This window comes from Xenia sp. Carnegie-2017, unplaced genomic scaffold, assembly GCF_021976095.1.
Source record: "Xenia sp. Carnegie-2017 unplaced genomic scaffold, XeniaSp_v1 HiC_scaffold_19, whole genome shotgun sequence".
Lineage (NCBI taxonomy): Eukaryota > Metazoa > Cnidaria > Anthozoa > Malacalcyonacea > Xeniidae > Xenia > Xenia sp. Carnegie-2017.
In genome coordinates, this window is record NW_025813481.1 from 11,018,339 (window position 1) to 11,044,183 (window position 25,845).

Below are 25,845 nucleotides of genomic sequence, written 5' to 3' on the forward strand. Positions count from 1 at the left end.
TGTATTCGCTTACAATACCCTTTTTTATCCACATTCTAGGCTCTAACATATCATGTTTACATTTTGGGAATACATCACTATGTCCCTCATGGATGTCACATATATGGTTGAGAACAGACAACCAATTTGCCTTGACAAGTTCTTCATCACCATTGCTGGAAGCAGCACACCAGTAAACATGGTTGGATATTGATTGGGCCCGATCTGAGAATAGTTTGCAATCACTTTCTTTTGATGCTGCCAAAATTTTCTTTTTATTCTTGTTAGATTTTGATTATTGATGAAATGTGTAAAAGGTTTGTTTGTTATGACAATCTATACCTTTTGCTACATGCCATACATCAAAGTAGTGCTCGATTTTTGGTCTTTGTTTTGACATGTAGGATTTGATTTGAGCATGTCTGTCTGTGGTCATTGACTTCACCTTCATCCCACTTTCATCAAACTTTGCCAGACATCTCTTTAATCCCTCAAGTTCCATTGCTCCAGAGTTGGAAACTTCATTGGACTGTTTAACATAATTATGTGAGTATTCTAGTCATGTTTTATGTACAGTTGTAGAAGAATTGTTACCTGAACAAGTTGTGTGTCTAAAATGTTGTTAGATTCCAAATCCATGCAGTTATATGACCCATACTTGGCACAATATCCAGTCTAATCGCATCTTCCATCTCCTCCAACGTTAATGTTCCTTTCTCTGATTGGATCTAGAAGATGCTTTTGGTGCCTATGCCAAACATTTGAAACACTGGGTATCAAATACGCTGTTTGAATATAGCTATATGTTTGCTCTGACAGAAATTGTATGCCTGAGTGACGAAGGAATTGAAGAACTTTGGTGGGGTAGCCCACTAAACAAGATGCTGGCAGCAAAGACCAAGTTACCCAAAGGCATTCTCCCATGCTGAGGTTTTCTATTCCAGTCTCGTAATAACCACAATGACATTTTGCTAGTACGTTATATTTTGCTCTTTTGTTTCAGTGGTTCTTGACCTTACCTGTTTTGGCGGACGGATTGTTATGGCTGCTTGGCATTTCACATTGCGCTTCTAAGGTACGTTAAGGAATTTTCTATGAGTTAAAATAACACAGAAAAGAGCAAACGACATTAGTCTGAATTAGTTACCACTGTATAAGTTTGTGTTTCGCTGTCTACATATATTTTGACATCATTCATCTTAGACACACTTCCTTTGAGGTAAAACGCACAAACATTTCGAGCCGATGTCGACACATCGTGGTCGTCGTCTACAAGAAAGTCGTCATGTTCTGCAAGAACGTCGTCAATAATCTAAAATTATAAAATTGTCTTCAATGTGGTAATGCAAAATAGCTTAGTTTTTGATAAATGTAAACAAATACTGCTAGCTATAACTATAACATTCACTTCTTGCCTTCGTCTCTCCTCAAATGCAGTTCTAACATTTGTTGGCTGCTTCCTTTTAGATGCTACACTTGTGGGCTCCACAAAGTATTCAAAAATCGTGGGTACAGCATCCTTCTTAAGGCGAAACCGTCCTGCTGTCCATCCTACTGATCGCTTCAAAATTTGGCACGAAGCACGAACTCTTGAAATCTTGTGAGCACAATTTTGAGCTCTTTGTTGGCTTAATTCCAATTTTTGCGTCGGATCTTTTCAATCCAAATATCTCGCATGCGCTTGTTTTCGGGAAACGAAAAAAAGACCTTTTGCTGCGTTTCGTGGTTCTTAGAAGAACCGTTTTTACAATTAAATGCGGCACAATAAACCATATTTTCAATGCTAAATTGCCGTGTTGTTTAGAAGTTACCAATATATTTTGAACGAAGCGCGCAATTGACCGCGTTTAGATAATGTCAACTATTACGTCACAACGACCTTTTTCCAATCGGTAGCCGTCGTTAGCTCGTCGGGCATTTTCAATACGTTATCAGTAAAGCATCAACTTTAAACCTCCATATCTTCAAAAATATTTATCCTTTGAGTCTCAAACTTTGGTGAACTATTAGTTGGAGCTATACCTTTATGTAAAGTACAAAAATAACAATCCGAATTTTATGTTGCATGTGTCCTTTAATGCGCAACACTCTGAGTATACTCGTCCTTCGGACTCGTGCAATTTTGATAGTCTTTGGAAAACGCACTCGTTTATGTTTTTTTCCAAATTGTACACTCGTCGAAACCATGCTTTTACCTACGCAAGCCTCCCTATACTCTTTGATGTTTTAGAAATCAACCAACTATTATTTGGTAGCGCGCCAATACTGAAAAAACCAAAATATTAGAGAAAATCCTAAACTATATATTCCAAAAACCACGAAGTCAATCTCGTTAGCAAAATTGTGCTGTGTAATTATTGGTTGTTGAATTTCACATTATTAAAACACCTCTTTTGAAATGTATTGTTTACGGTCAGTGAACATGAATGTATGAATAAATCTTCTATATTATCTGATTCAAAAATACATAGAGCTATAGCATGACAAATCAAGTCTTTCGTAATTATCCATTTGGAATAATATGACTTATTTCCATAAAATCCGTCAGTGGAGGTAGCCTGTACGGTAAGTAGGAAATATACTTGTTCTGAGAGCGCGGTTGTGTGTGTTATCTTTGATGTTCGTACGTCGGAAATGATGTATATTTGTGTTTAATGTTTGGTACTTTCAAGAAATTAATGACAATTTGTATTGATTAAATGGGTAAATAACATCGTTTATAACATCGTGATAGAATGATAGAGTTGCTATATTAGCTAGTACAATTTGAAAGTGAAACGATATGATTTAGCTAATCTTCTAGAAACTTTTTTAACTAAGAGTGACCACATTTTATCTGATTGGAGTCGGCCGTTTTATATGCGGTGCTGTTATGTTAACTTTTCATTGTCGGTCAATATTTACCCTGTGCAACTTTTCCAAATTTTTTAAAACTGGCAACAAAACAAACTTTCACTAACGTTGCCACGTAAGCAAATTAATTATGTTGCATCAGTATATTTGTTTACCGAACAAAGGTCATGGTTTTTATATATGAATATATTAACATACCACTGTAAATTAATGCATGTAATTGTGCACTAGAAAGTAGGATACATGTGTGCAAGACAATGCTTTGTGTGGAGGAATATAGTATGTTTTAGATTATATAGATATGAACAAAAATCCCTGATGTTTCTAAGATAACAAGCAAATGACCTTTTGTGGCCATGAGACTGTCATTTTTCCAAGACGAAGACGAAGTTTACAGCGCTGTAAATAATGATTACAAAAACCTTTTCTGTGTTCCAAAGAATTCGGATTTTAGCATGAATTCATATTCTAATATCTTTTTTGTTTGATTGTTTATGATGTAGACTATATTTCTCTCAAGTTGTTATAATTTTCAGTTTTAGCAATGGAACGTGCTATTGCTATTTACCAATTTCAAGGCAGAGATGAGGATGAACTTACAGTGAATAAAAATGACATCCTAGATATAATTCTAAAGAGTAAGGACTGGTGGACAGTACGTGGTAAGGATGGTAAAATTGGCTTGATACCAGTAATTTTTTTGGCAGCGCCTATCGATGACCCTTCCACTAAGGTGGTATCACGTGGAAAGATAACAAAAGAATATCGAAGCAATAGTAAAACAGAAATATCAGTTGATTTAGGGGCACAAATTGCAATTTTTGACAAAATGATGAATACTGGTGGTCTGTTGGATGGAATGGGAAGATTGGTTATCTACCAAAGAAAATCATTAAGGAATTCATGGTAATATGTTCTCCAATTTAATAAGCAATTGATATTATATGAGTATAAGCTCATATTCTTATTTGCTATTTACTTGCAGCCAAAAGCGAGATCAAACCCAGATGCCGGTATGTAATCCAATTAATGTTGCACAATGTTATTTGTGGCACATGCCAAGTCTTAATAAAGCAACGACAAAGTAATGTTTGAGAAATAGAAAACATTTTCAGAGTTTCTGCAGAGTAAACACGCAAAAAGCATGGGAGAAACGAAATATTGCGTGTGAAGCATGATAAAGAAGTGCTACTGTTTCCAAGCAATTTCGAGTTTCTCCCAAACTTTCACAATGTTTGTATAACTCAATAAATAGAACAAACAAATTTGTTTTCTATTTCGTTTGTAAAACGACCTTTTAAAAATAACATTTAAAAGATAAATTTATTCATTATGGCATGCTATTTATGTTTTCGCCATTCAAGTTTCCCGCAAACCTTGAGATTCTCGTGAGACAGAAGTCTCGCACATTATAGAGTTATATGAACACAGTTTATTTCGAGCATTCGACCAATCAGCGCCTGTGCTTTTAAAAGGTTATTTTATAATAACTATATATAATTTTTGTACAAACCATGAAGAATATTATGCTTCTTATTAATCGTTGCTTTTTGTGTGTCCTTAGATTTAAAAGCGTTTGCTTTGACAGTAATGACACCTTTAAAAGCATTATGTGAAGTAAGCTTTGGACATTGTAAATTATTTTTATAACAGTGCATCATGGAAAAAGCTAATCGAGTTGTCAAACAAACGACGAACTTTGTGCTTATAGTTTACGATACAACTTTTGATTTACATAGTAATTTTGATTTATTTACTCAATTTAATTGATGAAAACATTAGTTATAGCAAAATTTAATGGCTGTTATCATGATTTATCATTTTTAGAAAGAAATCCATATTCTGTGTTCTTTTAAAAAAACCTCTTCCGAGCGAAGGGCAATATTTTGTAACATTTAAAGGAAGGCATTCAGAAAAAATTGTGGATGCTAAATTTCTTAACGAGTTCACACTTAAATTGAATTCACCAAGTGAGTATGATTCGTTATATGCGCAGCAAAATTTCTCCAGAGTTTTGTGAATTGTCTTGTGCTTTAAAACAGGCTCGTTTATTGAGCAGTGATTTACGAGACGAAAACTTTTAAATATGGCTTGCTTTTCTAGCTCTCCTCATTGTATAAGTCGAGGTAAAAACTGTATATGGTTCTAAACCACCCTTGAAAACGCTGCATGGTATTTGATGCTGCACGAAATAAGATGATGGAATAAATTCATGCTATTTTAATCACTTGATTGTCATGCTTGGTTTTGAAAGTTAGAAAACTAGAGATAAAATTCCGATCATTGAAGCTAATTATGTCGCATATATTTTAGTATATTTTCCTGCTGAAAAGACAAGGATCACTATAAAACATCAATCAAAAAACTCCTCGCTGGAAATTATCGCTATGGAATAGAGTTTACTTTCGAGTTTAAAGTAGCTTTCGACTCTAACGTAGACGCTGTTCATAAAATACTCGAGTCAGAAACGGATCCCGTTAAATTTCTTTGCTCATCGTTTCTAGTCAGAGATCTGGCTAGCGTGGATAATATCTTATCCGTTAACTTGGAAAAGAGACTTCCGGAAGGCATTGAATTGTTGCAGAATTCAGCTAGCGTCTTGCTAAACCAGGAAGGTAGTCACAAAAGTAAATAGATATTTAAAGATTTTGTCCATCAAGGTTGATAAGGTTAAGATTTTAGTTCCACCTTTAGGGTCAAGATCTGCCCGTGAAAAAGTATTGAAGTTTTTTCTTTGTATACATCAAGTTCAATATATCTGGTGATTTGCACAACAACTATACGTTTTTAAAAAATTTTCATCTCATACATAACTTAAACCTACCCGGCATTTTCTATTTAAAATTCGGCAGTCATTCAGTGTTACGACGCAGTGATCAAAAGCTGCAAAAAACAAAAGTTTTTGCCACTTGAAAATAGGCAAGTTCATGGAGTCGGCAGACCACCTCTGTGGGGATTATTTGTCACGGGTTGTACATATATTTATTGTTTCTTTACTGCAGGTTTTTCAAAAGAAATGCCTACGTTGCTCCACTTTGCTGCTTTTTACAACCTGAGGAAATTGGCGAAGTCTATATTGCGTTCTCCGGGCGCACAGCAGGCAATGTCAATTTATAATTGGAACGGTGACAGGCCCATTAGCGTTGCGCATCTTAAAAAGCACGTAGAGATAGAAAAACTTCTCGAAGCGCATCAGGTAGCTAATGAACTTGTCCTTTTACTCGTCAGTCATTCCAAATTGTCTAGTGCGCTCTAATGCATTCATCTAAAGCCGGTTGTATAGACAACTAAGATAGGGCTTTCCATTTTGCTAACGAATAACAATTTTTTAATTGATTCATAAAATCTTGGAGAAAGCTCCAAGCTTCTATTCAAACTAGGCAATAAAAATATTTAATTTTGTCTTGCACTTGCACAGGCTGGTAAAGGCGATGAAAGAGAAATGACAAACGCAAAGTACAGACTCATTAAGGACGAGGAATCTGATGACTATAATGATAATTACTATTCATATGGTAAGTCTCTCTTCCAATTGAAAATCATGTTTAAACATTTGCTTAATGGCACGAATTAGCTTTTCTTTTTGCATATACATATATATATATATATATATATATATATATATATATATATATATATATATATATATATATATATATATATATAAATGAAAGATAAAAGTTTCTCCGGATTTAAAGTGAGTTTTAATAAGCTTTCGACTCGTTGCTTCGAGCCTTCATCAGAATGAAAATATTTATTTACACGTGCTTTTTAGCTTGGAGACGTTTAGAGCGTCTTGGAGAGTGGGTGGGTTAATGTGATTGGATGGGGTGAAATGCGTTGCCATGGGTTTTGGTGTATTGTGAGTATGATTGGTGTTAATAATATTAGAGTGTAGTGTTTTAGTTTTGGTGTTGTTTGTAGTTTTTATGTCCTTTTCCTTTAGTTGTGAGTATATGATGGGTATGTCGATATGTCTGTTTATTGTGTCGTTGTCTTAATAGACAATAAGCAGACATATCCATCATACTCACAACTAAAGAAAAGAACAAAAACAAACAACACCAAAACTAAACACTACACTCTAATATTATTAACACCAATCCTCACAATACCCAAACCAACGCAACACAACACATTCCCACTCTTTCTTGTCTCCAACTAAAAGCACGTGTAAATATTTTTCATTCTGATGAAGGCTCAAAACGATCAAGCTCATAAAACTCACTTTAAACTTTATCTTTCATTTATTAAATGCCTGGATTACAAATTTTCAAACTTATATATATATATATATGAACATTTTATGACACTTAATTAATCGTGCTCTGTCGTACTGTTTTCATGCTTAAACAGGTAGACTTTTTTTACTTGATTTTAGCTGATCCGTTCTATGATACTTTTAAACCTGGTTGTGGATATGTATGTTTTTCCAACAAGTTTGACCTTGATCAAAAGAAAATCGTTGAAAGGCGACCTGTCTTGTCAAGGACAGTGGATGACTATAAATTTTTGGCAAAAATGTCTGAAAACGAGGTCCATCAAAAATGCGTTAAAGAGTGTGAAATAACACCAGATGAGGAATCTCAAAGGGTAAAATCATCGCATCTTCAGGTAGGTTAGTGCAAATGAGCATGCCTGTAGATTTCCGTAGCCGTTATCATTATGTATCGATTTGATTTGTAAAAAAATTGAAAGTTTTTTAAGATTGGAAGGCAAAGTATTCGAATTTTTGCATAACTTTATTTACTTTAAAGTTGACTAGTGATAATATTAAGTAACAGTGAAATAATTATTGTTTGTCTTCTCATAATTGTTGCTGTTCCTTGTCTAAAACTTCTTTGAGTAGCCCAGCTATTCAACTCACTAGTATATAGTTTTTTAAATTACACATTGCTCTGTACTTTTCAGCCAGAATTTGATTTGGAATCAAGAATTCGGAAGAATAAACCTCCTACTCTTCCAACAAAGCAAGATATTAATTATGGACCGCCTATTCCAGCAAAAAAGCTAGGTAATAAATATCAAATATTTTCCAACAAGTCATATGTGCATATAGTCATATACATATACCCATATTGAGGTTTGAATATGCTTCTATTAAAATCAAAACTACTAGTTTTGATGTAGTTTCTTAAATAATTCAAATCACATACAGTACCTATAGCTGTATCATTCGTCGTCGTCTGAGCTGCAGCTGTCTTCTTGGTCATCACTTTCTTCATCACTTTCCTCATCACGTTCGACAAGTAGCTCGGCAACGCCGTCAGGATGTGCTTCCGCGATCCAATCGCACCAAAATATAAGTGACAGAGAAACATCGACAAATTTGGATGACTCAAATGCACGTAATATAATCTTGAATAATTATGTCCATTAAATTTTGCAAACAAAGCACAAATTATGCCAAAAAGTGCTGAGGCATTTTATTTTGACGTAGTCTGGATCCGCCAATGCATAAACAATCTTTAATTAATTGTCTCCAATCCCACAGTTTCGTACTATATGCCCAATGTAAGTACATACAAGAAATAAGAACAAGTGCCTGCTCAATTGATTGAAATTCTTATCATTTTTCTAATTCTTTATCAAAATTTTTACTTGGTAGACATGGTGTGAACGGATCAGCTCTTCTCCAATTATTTTGTCCATTCATGACAAATAAAGATTGAGATTTTTATCACTATCGGGTAAGTCACTATTTTTTTTTCATCTGACTTTTTCTGCCTAAAGGTTTGGCTAATATAGTGAATAATTAATTTGAGATGATTCATGGAGAGTTGATTAATAACCAAGATATAATTTTTTTTATTGTTTAGGCACTAGTTTTGACAGTTTTCATAGTAGGCTCTGCTTTTCAAACAATATCTTTCATGACAATGATTTTCAGAAGCAGCGTTAGCCACCTAGCCATACCATAGATTTCTCTGATACAACATTTCCTAAGTCAAAGACGTAAGCTTAGCTCGAAGACAAAAAAAATCAGTCAAAAATTTCTTTTCACCATTTCTGCCATATTTTGTCGACTGTATTTTTATTCGAAGCTTTTTTAAATTTGTTTCTCACATTCTCTATTATTTTCAGATGGCCTGTAAATTAGCGATTTAAATGTAGTGCATGTATATTCTATTAAGCATTAAGTAAAAATTGCAGGGGTTCGCATAGTTATTTCTTTGTAATTCTACATGCCTATGTTGGGAATCCCCTATTTACATAATTTCTTCTGAGGTATAAAATTTCACACCATGTTTCAAGTCGAATGATCAGCTTTGGTAGCCGTGATTCTCTTGATAAACTCTGTCAGCAGAAGTTGAAGCTACTTGAGTAAAGCTTCGTAGCAAGAAGTAAGTATACGATTGTTAATAATTTGTACACGTAGCTGTAAAGTTCGCAAGACGGAACTCGCCATATGTAATTGTGAGCTCCATCTTTGTAAAATATGGCTGGTTTGAAAAATTTGCTACTTATCGATTGATTTTTAAATGGTTGCTGTAATGTTTCTGAAATTTGATTTATCGATAAACTTAATTTAATTTACAAAGTTTCAATTCTTGTGTGAGACAACGCCACGACTTCCGCTAGATAGGTTTTGTTTAATTGATGTAGTGTCGATATTGGTTCATTTCTGGATTCCTAATTTGTCTGTCCGACGTAAATTTGCCGTACTAAATCGTCAATTTATTCAATTAAGTATAACAAACTTCCATATCCCTTAAGAAAAAATTAAATTGTGTAGTTTACGTTTTCTATTATATTTTAACTTTTTAACTGTTTGTTCAACATGTATCACGAGTTCATGAATGTAAGCAAGACACAATTTTAAAATGTAGCTGGGATGCTCAATATTTCTCAACGGGAAACATTCGTAAATACATTTGCCGACAAATTCATCATGACGTCGTCTTATTAATTTCATATAGCTACATTCAGCCCCAAAGTTTATCAGTAAACGCGCCAAATTTTATTTGGAAAATAACATTGAAAGTGTTTATTAAGATGATACAACGTTCTGTATTTAAAAATCCAATCATTACAGTTTTCACAATATATTTTTGTGTAGCTAGTTTTTTCCATATTTGGAATAATAATTGCATGTAGTTATATCAGACTATATTTAAATTACGCGAGTCAAGTTGAAACTAATTATTGTTTTAATCACTTTGTTTTAATGCCGAAATTTTCTTTCAAAACTGCTCCTTTTGAGATGGTTTACACTTGTTTAAAAACTTACTTGTTTGAAGTAAAATACTACGTATATGTACACAGGAAACTAATTTTTTAAATTTTTGTGTTAAATTACCACCCTAGACATTGTGCTACACTACCCTATTATTATGTTATGTATTGCGTATCACCTACAGAAAACCATTTCTCAATTTTTTTTGTACAAGGAAGTTAGTGAAAAAAAAATCAATTAAATAAACAACGCATAAAAGAAAGCAACATTAACTTAAGTTTGTAGAGATTTTGGTATGGTGTTTCATCTTCTGCAGAATCTGAAACAAAAATTGTTTTAAATGTTGCTTTTTTATTTAGTATGATTTTGATGCGCACTGCTTTTTAGAAAGAACTCCTAGTGTGTGTTTTATAAATAAAATATCCAGTTTGCGATAAGGGAGGTATATTTTAAATAAAAATTTGAGCGTGTTGACAAATACAAACTATATCTCCTCAATTATATAAGCAACTAAGAAATATACAGACTTTGGCAAACTGGCTGATATTTTTTACTGGGAGGAGGGAACATTTTCAACATTAAATGAGTTATTTAATTGAGTTTCCAGCAATACGCCTGTATTTGTAAAGATACTTGGAATGAGCCATTTTCATTGTATATAATTACTTTATGTCTGGATGTGAAGTATTTTTTTTCAATTATTTTATTACTTGGTAAGCTATGCCTCTTGTTGCAATCGCTTTATCTGATTTCAAAAAAACTTCTGACGCTGAGCTATCAGTAGAAGAACACGATTTACTGAACGTTGTTGGCAAAAATGATGAAAACTGGTGGAAGGTAAGCAATCGGTATGGAGAAACTGGATTGGTGCCTGTAAATAACTTGGCAGCGCCTGTTACTGACGAAGCCATCAAGATCAAATCTCGAGGGAAAACGTTGATTAGATATGACAGCGAATACGAAGATGCGTTGTCAGTTTATAAAGGACAAGAAGTGGCGATTTTTGATAAAAGTGATGATGATTGGTGGTATGTTGGATTCCGAGGTCAGTTTGGCTACTTGCCTAAAAATATTATAGCAGAATTCGAGGTATATATTCTGATGAAATTAATATCATAATTTTATAAAAAAACTAAAACGAATTATATAATTATAAATTATTAGCCACCTAACGGAAACGGCAATCGAGGTATGTGGATTAATAATGAATGTTTATACCATGCCTAGCTTAAGTCAATTGCATGCAATGTAAAGTTAGAAATATATTATTAAATTTTTTGACAACTATAGACCATAAAATTTCATTCCAATGATCTGTTTGTGTTTTTTAGATTTGCAAAAGTTTAAATTCCAAGTAATAGTGCCTTCAAGAGCTTGTTGTAAAGTAAGTGCTGTCTGTTGTAATACTACAAATCGCAATAATATGATTACACCACTTCGGCACCAAAATACTATGGTCTAGTTCATCAAAACAAAAAGATTACATACGACAAGAATGTTACATACAAGGGAAATGTTTTAATATAGTTTTTGTCTTGTTCAACGGATAGTTCATTCGTCATTTTTCGCTTTGATTTTCATGCGAGGACTCAACTATACTACCAATACCAGAATATTTTTGTCTTTATTTTCCTCCTTCAGGAAGAAACTGATGTCCTTGCCACATTTCAAAACCGTCTTCTAAGCAAGGGGCAATATTTTGTCAACTTTAAAGGAAATCAGAGTGACTTAACGGTTTATGGTGAATTTCTCAATGATTTCACATTGAAATTCACCACACCAAGTAAGTTTGTGGTTTAGCGCCGCATTTTCAAATCAGTATAAATTATTTTTCAGCTTCATCTTGTCTGATAAAATTATTCTTCGAGAAGTAAAGATTTCTCAAACTATATTTTATTAATTGTCACTAATTTTATGTTTTATTACAGTTTTAACATATTTTCAAATATTTTCCAGCAACTTCTCATGCAGAAAAAACAAAAGTGACAATTCATCATAAGCGATTCGGATTCCCCCAGCAGCTAATTGCTAAAGGAATTGATTTTGAGTTCGAATCTAATACAGATGTCACTTATCGCCTTCTAAAGACAGAGGATGCTCCCTTGGATTTTCTTCAACATGTACTTGAAATCTTCAACCCTAAATATGAAGACTTAAAGGACGTCAAGGTAGTTATCTGGGCATAGTTTCCAATTATTATGAAAATACACTGAGAAAGAGACTAAGAGAGCACAAACAACGCCATTTGGTATTAAATTTGATTTGAGTTGATAGTTACGTTTTGTCTTGAAATAAGAAATCGTTAGAATCATATGAATTTGGTTGCAGTAAAAGTATAAGTGTATAGAATATTTACATTTGTCAAATTTACAAAAAAATTAGACTGGAATAAAAATACGACAGATTTACAAAAATTACAAAAGCTAATGAGCGCTCCTCTGAACGTTGAGTCAAAGAAAAAGTATATACAGAAGGGTCAGGAACCATTAATGTTTTGGCCGCGCATGGTGGCCGGTTGATGATCCGAAGTCATTTCCAAGGTCAAAATATTCTCGAATTTAATATTAAGTATTGTCGTCATGTAATTTTAATGGTTGGAAACCAGTAACAAACCAGTAACAAACCCTAATCAACTGGCTGGAATAACGGCCGACGTCAGTACACGTTGAACACCTGAATGACCATTCTGTATAGCCATTCTGTGGTTGAGGGAAGAATTCTATTTGCAAAATTAAAAAAGAATTTCATAAATGAGAAAATTGCTTGACATACATGAACTGTACGTATAAAGTTTAAAGTCATCAAATCATGTAAGTTGTCTGGAATTGCGCCAACTAGGTGTCGTAGGTTGGAGGATTTTCCTGCAGTGTGTGAAAATCCTAGTTGTTGTTAGTGTCTGTTGTTGTAAGCGTGTATTTGGACTCACACCAGTCTACGTTTTTGTCTTGAAAATCATTTGTTTCAATAATTATATGACTTATGTGGGAGGTAATACTACTTGCAAATTGCAAGGCAGTAGTAAAATAAAAAACTGTTGATTAGAAGCATTTTTCATTATTATATTACAATGTAATCTGTGTTGAAATTCATTATAATCTGTGTTCAAACTCATTTTAAACTCATTTTGCAATCAGTTATCAATTTCAGATTTATGGGTAGTTGTGTTTATGTTAAGAATTTGTTTTCCCCTATCGTTTTAATCATTATCGTCAAAACTCTTATTTTCAGAGCGAGAATAATCCTGTTTACGATTACGCAACTGTTCGATCATGGAAAAACATGGAAGATTGTTACGATAAATACATTGTCAATAATTATCAGTATACTTTCATGGATATTGGCAAAGAAAAGGATGAAGGCAATTGTGTCGGTAGGATGCCTGACTTTGATTTTGATAACCTTATGAAGCAAATTAATTTTCACGTAATATATTAATACAACTATATTAGAAAGCTCTATTTTTTAAAAGAAGAGGTAAATGGTCGAGAAATAATTTTTTTATAGTTATTGTTAGATTATGAACTTTATTCAAAAAGAATCGTATTGATTTTTGCAACAACAATATATATATATACACGTGCACAGGAAGTATGTAAGATCGTACGATTGTCACGTGTCCACTGGACTATAACTAAAGAACTGAAATAACATTAACTTTACAAATTAAATACTTTATGTTATATTGTATCATGTTAACACCACCACTCAGACTCAGCTTGCTCATGATGAGTCTGCTATGTGGTTAACTAAATCCCTAAAAGTGTTGCTCGATGTTTTTCTACTTTGACTCGAGATAATGACTTTGTAAGAATGTCTGCTGTCATTTCTTCGGTTGGAACGTAACTGATCTTTATTTCCTTGCTTTGTACTCTTTCTCGAATGAAATGTAGTTTCGTATCGATGTGCTTTGATCGTTTATGCATTACGGGATTGTGACACATCTTTATACAAGATTGGTTATCTTCTCCAATGTTGGTTGGTTTCTTCATTGGGTAACCTAAATCTTTCATTAGTGCTCGTAGGTATATGACTTCTTGTACAGCTGCCGCCATAGCTTGATATTCGGCTTCGGTTGACGAAAGTGCTACAGTTGCCTGTTTCTTCACTTCCCAGCTGATTGCACCTCCGTTCCCTTCAAATTTGAAGTAATATCCTGTAGTTGATTTGCGATCATTGAGATCACCACTCCAATCTGCGTCTGAATCACCAACGATATCGAGATTGGAATTCTTCAAGAATGTTAATTGTAAATCGATAGTTCCTTTAAGATATCTTAATACGTGCTTTGCTGCTTTCCAATGTGAAATGTCTGGTTTATCAGGGAATCTTGATAGCTGATTAACAATGTGAAGGATATCTGGACGGGTTTGTTTACCAATATATAGTAATGATCCAACTAAACTTCTGTATAACTTCGCATCGACTAACTTCTGATCGTCGTTGCTTTTGATTAGCTTCAGATTTACTTCTCCAGGCGTTGTTGCTGCTTTACAATCACTCATATTGAATTGTTGAAGAACAGATTCGATGTATTTCTTTTGGTCAACGGTAATCTTGTCGTGAGATCGTAGAATTCGCATTCCTAAGAACAAGTGCAGTTTGCCACGGTCGTCCATCTTGAAATTTTTGCTCAACATTGCTTTGATATGATTAACTGCTTTTTCACTCGCACCAGCCACTATAATATCGTCTACCCAAACTAATACGTATGAGTATGTTCCATCTTCTTCTTTTCTCACAAATAAACAATAATCGTTGCAGCTACGTTTGAATTTTTCTTTAATAAGTAGACTAGCCAATGCTTCATACCAATTCTTTGCCGCTTGTTTCAATCCATAGATTGATTTGTTTAGCTTGCAAACTTGCTGTCGTCCTGATTTTGCTTTCTTGGTAAAACCTTCTGGTTGTTCTAGATAAATTTCTTCTTCTATGTTGGAGTGAAGGTATGCTGATTTAACATCCATCTGGCCAATATGTAGACCTTTTTGTGCTGTCATTGCGAGCAGGATTCGAAAAGTTTCGGGTTTACATGTTGGAGCGTAAGTATCGAAAAAGTCTAAGCCTTCGACTTGAGCATAACCCTTGGCTACATATCTTGCTTTATATTTGTCGATTTGACCATCTGCTCCATACTTTACTTTATATACCCATTTTCCTGGTAAGACTTGTACATTCTCTGGTTCGTTCACTATTGTCCATGTGTTATTGTCCATTAGTGAATCATATTCTGCTTTCATCGCTTTTCTCCAGTTTTCAGCGTGCGGTGTATTAATTGCTTCATAATAAGCCTTGGGTTCTTGCACACTTTCTTCATTAGTTGTGTTGAACGTATAGTATAATCCATACCTTTCTGGTGGCCGCCGATTTCTGCTTTCTCTAGGAAGCCAAATTTCTTCCTCTGGATTTTCTTCATCTTCTTGCTGATGTTGAACAGCAGGTATCGGTGCATTATTTTCCCCCACTTCATCTTGGATCGGTTCTTTTGTTTTCTCATCTTTCGAACGATCATCGTCGAAATCCATGTTGGGGCTCATAAGATTTGATTGTTCTGGATTTATCGTATCTTTTGCTGAAAATGGTTGAATTTCACTTTCTTTGAAGACAACATTGCGTGCTTTGATGACTTTCATTGATTCGAATTCTTGCAGGATGTAAGCAGTGCTTTTGTCATCGTAACCGATAAATTTTGCTTTCACAGATCTTGAATCCAATTTCTTTAGGTTGATCTTCCTTTTCATGACGTATGCTGTGCAGCCAAAAGTGCGTAGATGATTTAATCTGGGCGTTTTTTCTGTGAATAGCTCGAAAGGACTTTTACCTTGTTCGCTGTTGGCAGTAACGGTGAGATTTCTGATATGAGATGCTGTGGATAAGGCTCTTACCCAATAACGTTTTGGTAACTGTGCTTGGATTAATAGACATCGTCCCATTTCAACTAGAGTTCGATTATAGCGTTCGGCAACTCCATTTTGTTGCGGGGTTTCGGGTACTGTAAATTCCTGCTTTATTTTTGATTCTATGCAGTAATCTTTGAATTGCTTCGATGTATACTCTGCTCCATTATCGCTTCTCAATTTTCGAGGTAATCCGGATTCTGCTACGTACTCTTTAAATTTTTCGAATGCTTGTGCTTTCTTGCTCATGAATTTAACGACTGCGTACTTCGAGTATTCGTCCACAAAGGTAATTGCATATCTGCATCCACTGAGGCTAGGCACTTCAAATGGACCAAGAATATCTGTGTATACCAATTCGCGTGGTTTCTGGGACTTATTGTGGGCTTCTTTAGGTACAGGTTTGCATGATTGCTTTCCAAGTGCGCATGTTTCACACATTTTCTTTAATTTGTCTTCGCAGTTAACTGTGCGTTTGACATCATCTTTGTTCAAATGTCCGAGGCGTTGATGCCACAGTTGAAAATCTCCTTTCATTTTTCTTTTATTCTGGTTGCTTGTAATGGAATTACAGGAACTGGATCTTTGGAATATGATCTCCAGATGAAATAAACCTGCATTTTTGTTTAGGGCAATTTCTGGACCATGATTTAACATCAACTTTGCTTCACACTCTTTGAATACGAACTTATGTCCAAATTTGACAGCTCGGTTGACAGAGAGTAGGTTGACTTCATAATTTGGCACATAAAGGACATTCCGCAGTAACATCTCTACTTCTTCTCCATCTTTCAATAGAAGCTTTACTGGTACGTCACCAATACCTTCGATAGGTGTTAATTTTCCCTTTGGATCCTTAACATTTTTGGTATTGCATGGTTTTAGGTTGTCGAATAGTTCCTTTTTAGTAATGATGTGATCTGTGCAACCGGTATCAATGATGATATAATTCAATCTTCTATTGTCACTATTTATTTCAGTGCCACTGTTCATGCATTGAGAGTATGACGACAATGAATTTGGTCCTCTTGTTGAAGGTTCTTCGGTTTTACTCTGACTCCTACATGCTCTTGGTAGATGTCCCTTTTTCTTGCACTTTGAACAGAAAGCTGAACTTCTTTTACTACATTGCTTGGCAAAATGACCAGGGAGTCCACAAACATAACAAGTTCCTTTTTGCTTGATTGGGGCTTTGTTTTTGCTTGATGCATTTCCAGAGTGCATTGCTATTGCGCTATCTTCTCCTTGCTTTCTTTGGATCCGACTATCCTCGTAATTCTGTAGTCGAGTTCTCAGTTCTGAGAAGTTAGCTGCTGGGTTGAAACTTTCTTGAACCACGAAGTGTTCAAATTTTTCTGGAAGTCCATTAATGACTAGAGCATTAAATATTGTTTCTGATATATTTTCTCCGGCTTCAGTGAGTCGAGACATTAATTCTTGTGATCGTATGAAGTATTCGGATAACTTTTCACTTTCACCTAATTGTAATCGAGATATTTGTCGAACTAGACTTACTACAGTTGGTTTTTCTACGTTAGAAAATCTTTGTTGCAGCAGACGCCACGCTTTTGCTCCGTCTCCGACACCATCTGGCGACAAGCAGTCATGTCGTATGTATAAAAGGCTGTTGTTGTCAAGAGCTAATGCAATATGACACCATACCGTGTTGTTTCTTTCTTTGATTTCATCAATTTGTTGATTTCTCTCGCGTACTTTTGTTTCCCATTCGGCCCTTTGCTCACTTGTAGCGTCGACTGTTAACGGTGTAACTTCTTGAGGTATGACTTCTCTCCCAACGAGAGCTTTGTACAAACCTTTCGTTTGCATATAAGCAGTAAATTTTGTGCTCCATGCCGGATAATTCTCGGCTGTTCCATCGAACACAAGCCACTTTATTGTTTGACTATCCATAAATACGGTCTTGTACTATTTCTGTACTATTGCTGAGCTTTTTCTGGGCTATTCCTTGGCTATCTGGGCTACTTCTGAGCTTCGTGGGCTACTACTGAGCTTCCTGGGCCCATAACCTGTTAGATTATGAACTTTATTCAAAAAGAATCGTATTGATTTTTACAACAACAATATATATATATACACGTGCACAGGAAGTATGTAAGATCGTACGATTGTCACGTGTCCACTGGACTATAACTAAAGAACTGAAATAACATTAACTTTACAAATTAAATACTTTATGTTATATTGTATCATGTTAACAGTTATTGTGCTTGCTAAAAATTTGCATTATATTGTCTAATATTTTCTTAAGGCTGAGTCGGTGCATAATATAAAACGTTGAAACTAAACGCAAATAATTAGGTTTGGTATGCTGCAGTTAACTCACTCAAAAGTAGAGCAGAAAGTGGAAGCATGAAATTATTGTTTTTACTTCTATGTTTAGCATGAATTTATGAGCTTTATCTCCTATTATTATTTTGCTAACAAAGATATTCAGATTGCTTGAATTTTTCTATTCATATAATTGCCTCGTTGTTTTGGTCAATCTCGCAACATTTTTTATCTCCAAATCCCCCGTGATTTTGCAAATGAATATTATAATGCAAAATCGCTTATACACCTTCTCGTGAAGTGATCGTAGTTATTTAAGTTTCAGACACAAATGCCGATGATGAGAGCAAGAAAGGAGGCTTTAATGTTAACCAAAGAATGTCAGAGGAAGAGGTTCTGCTTGCTCTTCTTGCAAAGTTTGTGAAAGCACAACAAATAACACAAAAGCTGGCACAGCAAATAGCGGACACATTTTACCTTAAGGTACATGTTGCATAATTGGTGATGTATTTTTCTTAACTTTTAAGGTATGACGGGAGTGTAGGTGGAAGAATAATTGAACTTATATTTATAAATTAGTTGTCACGATGGAAGTGTATGTATTAGGACCAGTTATGTATTATATAAACTTTAAAACAATGTAGACCGTTACAATAATAGGGACTTCGTACGACACAAATCAGCACCAGTTGGTTTTTAAATTAACCGCTCTAATTTTTAGACGGCAGACGACGAACCAGTTTATGAAGCTATTAAAGATGATGGTATGCTTGAATTTAGATCACATTTAGATCTCGACGTAGATCATGGACGTAGGCTGTAGCAGTGTAGATCATGTTTGTAAATGATGATCGTCCAGGTTGGTATAGTCCTGAGAACGACTGTTTTTGTTGTTGACTGACGTTTCGACAACCTTAGTGGTAGTCATCTTCAGAGTCAAATGATGAGTAAACGTCAGGTTAGCCGTATTTGTTATCTGGTTCTTACGTCATTGTATTGTGTGTACAGGAAATCTGTATTGTCATTGTGAATTAGTGTGAAGTGAAATATTTTATTTTTAGTTGTGATGTGTGATTTAGGTGTGATGTTTTTAGTTGTAATGTGTGGGTGTCAATTGTGTATTGTCATGATGAATTAGTGTGAAGTGTAATATTTTTAGTTGATCGTTTTTTTTGTATTGTGAATAAGTCGTTTGTAAGGTGCCGGTAATTGCTGTGATCTGTTCAGGGGTGTTTGTTCCAAGTTGGTATACCAACTTTCTAATGTAAGCCGTTGTCTATAGTCAGTACTGTAAGTAATGCATTTTGCCGAATCGCAGTCAATGTTGTGCTTTATGATTCGGTGATGTTCGGCAATGTGATTAGTTTTGTCTTGTTTCATAGTAGCTCGTTTGTGCTCAGTAAATCTTATGTTTAAGTTCCTGCCAGATTCTCCGATATAGGAGGCGTGGCAGTCGGAGCAGTTTATTTTGTAAACTGCACCTTGTCGTTCGTTGGGTTGTTCTTTGTCCTTTACGTTTGTTAGTACTTGTCGTAACGTTGTGATTGGTTTATGTGCGACACGTATGTTGTATGGTCGTAAGATACGCGAGATAGTCCCAGACGTACCTTTGATGTAAGGTATCGTTGCTGTTGTCACTGAGTTGTTCGTTTCGTTGGATTCGTTGGGTTTGTAAGTGTTGCGTTTGATAAAGTCAGAGTTATACTTGTTTTTGTCAAAAACACATACAATTTACCAAAGATATCGAAGAAAACGGAAATCTTCCTTTTCTCGACTGTTTGGTAAAACATGACAATCAAAAACTACGAACAACAGTTTATCGCAAGCCAACACATACTATCCGACTACTAGACCAATCATCTTACAACCCATTATCACACAAAGCCACCACAATCAGAACATTAACAAGACGTGCACAAATCATATGTGATTCACCGGACGCTCTACAAAAGGAAAACAACTATATCAAACGTGTTTTTGACGAAAACAACTATAACTCTGACTTTATCAAACGCAACACTTACAAACCCAACGAATCCAACGAAACGAACAACTCAGTGACAACAGCAACGATACCTTACATCAAAGGTACGTCTGAGACTATCTCGCGTATCTTACGACCATACAACATACGTGTCGCAAATAAACCAATCACAACGTTACGCCAAGTACTAACAAACGTAAAGGACAAAGAACAACCCAACGAACGACAAGGTGCAGTTTACAAAATAAACTGCTCCGACTGCCACGCCTCCTATATCGGAGAAACTGGCAGGAACTTAAACATAAGACTTACTGAGCACAAACGAGCTACTATGAAACAAGACAAAACTAATCACATTGCCGAACATCACCGAATCATAAAGCACAACATTGACTGCGATTCGGCAAAATGCATTACTTACAGTACTGACTATAGACAACGGCTTACATTAGAAAGTTGGTATACCAACTTGGAACAAACACCCCTGAACAGATCACAGCAATTACCGGCACCTTACAAACGACTTATTCACAATACAAAAAAAACGATCAACTAAAAATATTACACTTCACACTAATTCACCATGACAATACACAATTGACACCCACACATTACAATTAAAAACATCACACCTAAATCACACATCACAACTAAAAATAAAATATTTCACTTCACACTAATTCACAATTGACACCCACACATTTCCTGTACACACAATACAATGACGTAAGAACCAGATAACAAATACGGCTAACTTGACGTTTACTCCTCATTTAACTCTGAAGATGACTACCGCTAAGGTTGTCGAAACGTCAGTCAACAACAACAAAAACAGTCCTTCTCAGGACTATACCAACCTGGACGATCATCATTTACAAACATGTAACGATACTGCCGGGTTAAAACCATTTACTTTAGTGTAGATCATGGATGTATCAGTGTAGATCATGATGTAGATCATGGATGTAGCAGTGTAGATCATGATGTAGGTCATCGCTGTAGCAGTGTAAGTCATGTTGTAGAACATGGATGTAGCAGTGTAAATCACGATGTAGATCATGGATTTAGCTCTGTAGATCATGATTTAGATCATGATCAGGATTTACATCATGAAGTAATTCTGTGCAAAAAATTACTTGATTTTTCAATGTTTTGAATGCATTGGATAATGCATGCCCAATCATTCACAAAAAAATGTAAATAAAACACAGATTTATTAAAAAAAGGACTCGGTAAAATGGCTTTCAGTAATATTTTGGCATGTTGAGAATATCGTTTTCAAATATTTTGCACACATTCATGTCTAAGAAATATGTGTGTATGGTGCTTAACTATTTGTATTTCCCATCAAGGTAATAATGATTTCAATGATGATGAATGGGTTAAAAACTATCTCGACGATGATTACAACATTCGAGACGAGATCCATAACAAATTAAAAGAGTGAGTACTTTTTATAGAGAGGACTGAAAAATAGTTTTCGGAATAATAAGTGCTATGCTAATCTTGTATTAAGACTGGTTTTCCCAATTATGAAGAAACTATCAAACTTGACTATAAAATAATTTTGATCTTTTTTAATCCATCTTTTTTAGAGTCTCGTGGTTTGGTGGATCCCTTGGTATTGTAAATAAATATAAAAACAAAGAGTTGCCATACGAACATTTGTATGTCACAGTTGATAACAAAGAAAAAAAACCAGAAGATATTTTGAGAAATGAGATCGATGAAAAGCTTGGATTGCAAACATCAAAGTTTATTGAATTCGAATACAAACGACTAAAACCAAATTTTCGATATAAATCAAACCTCCGTGCCGAGGATTGTACCTTACCCATAAATGGTGACATACAGATTCAGAGTTACGATAGTTCTCAAAATAACGATAGCCCTAACAGTAATAGCTCTCGCAATGATAGTTCTCAAATGAACAATATTTCTTGCAGCTCTCTGACAATGTTCTGTCTTAAGAATGAAAACTTTTATGCCTTGACATGTGCACATGTTGCTTGTGTTACAGATAAACTTTCATTGACACAAACATTTGGTGAGGAAAATGAGGTTATGATGATTATGGATAACGTTAATGCCAGAAATAAAAACGATGGTAACAAGTATTTCTACCAGCTCCTCAACTCTGACGAGAAAAGACAACTCGGGAGTTTTCCCTGCAACACTGTTAGTAAGTTTAACAGTGAATCTGATATAATGTATATTCCAATTGGAAAGAAAGAAGATTTTCATCGTCTGGGTGGAGATGCAATGGATAATATTGTTTTGAACTTAAATGAAACAAATGAAGAGCTTTACAAAACAGCAAAGAACAATAAAGGTGTTGTGGAAGTTCGTACAAGTCATGACACCACTGGTGTTATCAGTGAACGAAATTTTTCGTAAATTAACGCGAAAATGACACCTATTTTCAAAAATGCTGTGAAGGTACAAAGTAGGGATTCTTTTTTGCAGAATGGTGATTCTGGAAGGCTTGTTTATTTCAAAGATTGGGCAAATAAGTGGCGGCCATTTGCTTATGCAGTTTGCGAAATAGATGATGATATTGAAAATGCCGAGAAATACTGTTTGTGCTTAAAATTAGATAAAGCTTTAAAGATGCTTGATCTAGAGGATTGTGAACTTTTTGGAAAGAATCTTAGTTCCTCTCATGAAAAATTAATGTCTAATTAAGTGTTAGCAAACAATATTTAATCAAATATTGCGTGACAGTGGTGACTTGTAGTGGATCCGTAAACTATATCACGCATGTATAGCCAATAATTTAACAAGTGTATTATTATCATTCTAATTTGTACATCTATATTTAAGATTACGTACGATTGTGCGTATTCAATATATATATATAATTATGATTATAATGTCAGTGCTTACCAGTGCGTCCATATTTTGTAATTTAATTGACTAACCAGACGTATTACTTATTGTATAAGCATGTTTCTTAATGATATAAATTGTTCAAACTATTGAACCTTATAATATGAGAAGATTTTTGTTATCAGAAAAAAAGAAACCTATATCAAGAGTAGAAAGTATTTCGCTAAACGAATTTCAATGCGCTTGTTGCTAAGATTAATACCATTATTACGTTCTCAAGTTGGTTATTTCTGTGTATTATTCATGCTATCTATCCATGGCTAATGTGTTTGTTTCAAATACAGTGTACAAAATTTTTACTGCAAATTTTCATATTTGATTCGTCAGTTTGACGTGGCAAGATATAAAGATAATTGCAATAAGTTGGGCTATTCAATACGGTCTCCCGTTGTTAACTTGTTTCTGATCATGCAGCATAACATTTTTGTATTAATTCTTGGCAAATTCTAGAGTTTCTTTTAAAAGGACTTAGTTGTGAAAGGTGATTATGGGCACCTTGTTGATGAAAACACGATACTGGTCATGGAAATAATATTAGAAAGTGAGGGTAAATTATTGACTTGTATGCAATCTACCAAACCTCGAAACAAGCGAATTCGCTCTCATTAAGTGCTGCTCTGGGAGAGACGCCATAGTTATAAAATTTTTAATGCAAACGTAGCGATTTGAAATTGCAGCAATTATTATCTAATAGAATCCTTTATAACTTCACTTGTTTCCTAAGAAGTTGTGTTAAAGTAGACATATGAGAAATGCTTTCACAAACACGTACTTTTTGTTTGGGAATAATTGAATGTAATGGTTATATTAAGGTAGAGAGCACTGGTATCAGCAGTTACTTAAGGTCTTATGACTGTGCAATAATAAGAGTAATATAATTGAAGTAATTAAGCCTCTTTAACAACATTGGCGCGCTACGAACATAGTATTTAAACGTGAAGTTTAATTACTCATACAAAATGTGGAACTATTTTGTTCATGTTATTATCAAAATTGAAAGTGATGATAAATTAAAAATCAAGTCACTGTCCATATGAACTCATGCTTAATACATGTGTAGAACATAAAGATGCTGCAAAAACGGTCGGTGATCCAAAAGATGATCTTGTCCATGAAATTGGTAAAAAAGTAAGTATTTCATGGAAAGAGCTTGTGAGAAACCTAGGGGTAACTGGTGTTAAGTTGGATATTATAAACAAAGATGAACAAAAGGGGAGGAAAAAGCAATTCAAATACTTCTACATTGGAAGAGAAACATTGAAAGAAACCCTTCTTCGAAAACTTTATTTCATGTTTTATCCAAAATTTGCGGTAGAGATATTGCAACAGATTTACAAGGTATATATGTACAGCATTCCCCGTTAGTTGTAAGATGCTTCTAGAGTATTACATGATATGCTATCGTATATAACATTCCCAAGAGCTCAAATCTCGTCTAAACCACATATTTTTCATAAGTATCAAACCGTGTCAAATTTATAATTTCTTATCCTCTGATGATGACTTGTAATAACCAGTGGCGTAGCTAGGAAAAATAGTCACTCCCGCCAATCCATCTCGCGCCGGAGGCGCGACCCCACTAGGGGGTCCGGGGGCATGCTCCCCCGGAAAATTTTGAAATCCAGAGTCTTAGAAAAAGCATTTCCTGCGATTTCGAGGGCGAATTATTTGTTGTACAATAATTTATAAAAACCCATTTTTGTTAGCTGCATTCTTAATGTGGCAATCGTTGAAACTGCAACTAGTTAAAAAGTTACTAAAAGTGGCTCAGAGAAACGTTACGCAGGAGACAATTGTCCCCTAAAACATAATTTACTCATCCCTGCCCCTGCATAAACAGAAGAAATTTGTATTAGCACAAAAAATAATATAGTATACGACACTTCTAAAGTGCATAGAGAGAGATTTTTCTTAGCATTCTACTTGTTAGTTTAAACTTGTTTAGATTGGGGCAAGTAGACAGGGATGGCTTTATTCTTTAAAGTTATGCTTAATTTTCTCAATGAAGTACCATGTATTATACGAACAAATATCAAAACACATACTATACTCATCATTTATAAATAAAGGCCAGCCTCCTGGGTTTTTCTACAAATTTTTCAACCACCTCGTTATGCAACACCTCTGATTACCCTTTCTTTTCAATGATATCTTTGTGAATAGATATTCTACACAAAGAGCTAAGCCGACCTTGACCCATTCTATTTCTTAAATATCTTTTTAACCTTTTTAAACAAGAAAACGACCTCTCTACTGAAGCACTTGCCACTGCCAACACACCATTCAATTTTAACAAATTTACCACTTGACCTAAACTCGACTGGAGATTAAATTTGAAGATGTATTTAAGAACCTCATTACTGCACTCTTTGTGAAAGTCCTTGTCGTTGTAAATGAAGGAAAGTTGACTCTCCAAAGTTTGGATGTCAAAAAGAGGATTATACTTATCTTTGAGAAGATTGATCTTCTCCTGTGGAACTATGCCCTTCCATGTAGTAAATAGTTTAGGATTTACAAGGTCTAAAAACTCGAACTGATTAATATCTTGAAATCGTTCACTTAACATGCCTTTAATGGAATCAATAATCTCAAAATAAAGCTGTTTGTAATTGTATCTACTATCTGCTCTGGTTGCTGGTGGGCCTACTTTTTCTAGTGCAGTTTGGTAAAACTCGGTGAAAGCTTGATCTGTGCGAAGTGACACAATAAACTGCTTGAAATTGTCAATCTTGCTTATGCCATAGTTAAAATGGGTTTCCCTATTTTGAAGAATGGAATAC

General features: G+C 34.7%; 2 protein-coding genes and 1 long non-coding RNA gene across 7 annotated transcripts; 2 read left to right on the top strand and 1 right to left on the bottom strand.

Annotated features, from left to right (window-relative positions):
- Positions 1-327: 327 nt before the first annotated feature.
- LOC124438995 lies at positions 328-764 on the bottom strand. The gene is made up of 2 exons (XR_006946234.1): positions 574-764; positions 328-508 (listed from the first exon to the last, which is right to left on the bottom strand). It is a non-coding gene; the product is annotated as an uncharacterized LOC124438995 (long non-coding RNA).
- A 1,633-nt stretch (positions 765-2,397) lies between these two features.
- On the top strand, positions 2,398-4,553 carry LOC124438924. The gene is made up of 4 exons (XM_046989117.1): positions 2,398-2,544; positions 3,369-3,738; positions 3,818-3,845; positions 4,397-4,553. Exons 2-4 carry the CDS (start codon positions 3,377-3,379, stop codon positions 4,400-4,402), a joined length of 396 nt encoding a protein of 131 aa, XP_046845073.1. The 5' UTR covers positions 2,398-2,544; positions 3,369-3,376; the 3' UTR covers positions 4,403-4,553.
- A 3,465-nt stretch (positions 4,554-8,018) lies between these two features.
- LOC124438649 lies at positions 8,019-23,164 on the top strand. 5 transcript variants are annotated; one of them, XM_046988823.1, is made up of 13 exons: positions 8,019-8,180; positions 8,441-8,522; positions 9,088-9,176; positions 10,728-11,098; positions 11,174-11,198; positions 11,341-11,393; positions 11,651-11,792; positions 11,966-12,177; positions 13,238-13,379; positions 18,512-18,675; positions 18,914-18,956; positions 21,529-21,619; positions 21,772-23,164. In XM_046988823.1, the coding sequence occupies exons 4-13, from the start codon at positions 10,730-10,732 to the stop codon at positions 22,571-22,573; spliced, it is 2,043 nt and encodes a 680-aa protein (XP_046844779.1). In that variant the 5' UTR covers positions 8,019-8,180; positions 8,441-8,522; positions 9,088-9,176; positions 10,728-10,729; the 3' UTR covers positions 22,574-23,164. The 5 variants fall into 5 exon arrangements, with proteins under 5 accessions (XP_046844779.1, XP_046844782.1, XP_046844780.1 ...); XM_046988826.1 differs by having other exon boundaries at positions 18,518-18,675; XM_046988824.1 differs by having other exon boundaries at positions 8,441-9,176.
- Positions 23,165-25,845: the final 2,681 nt, after the last annotated feature.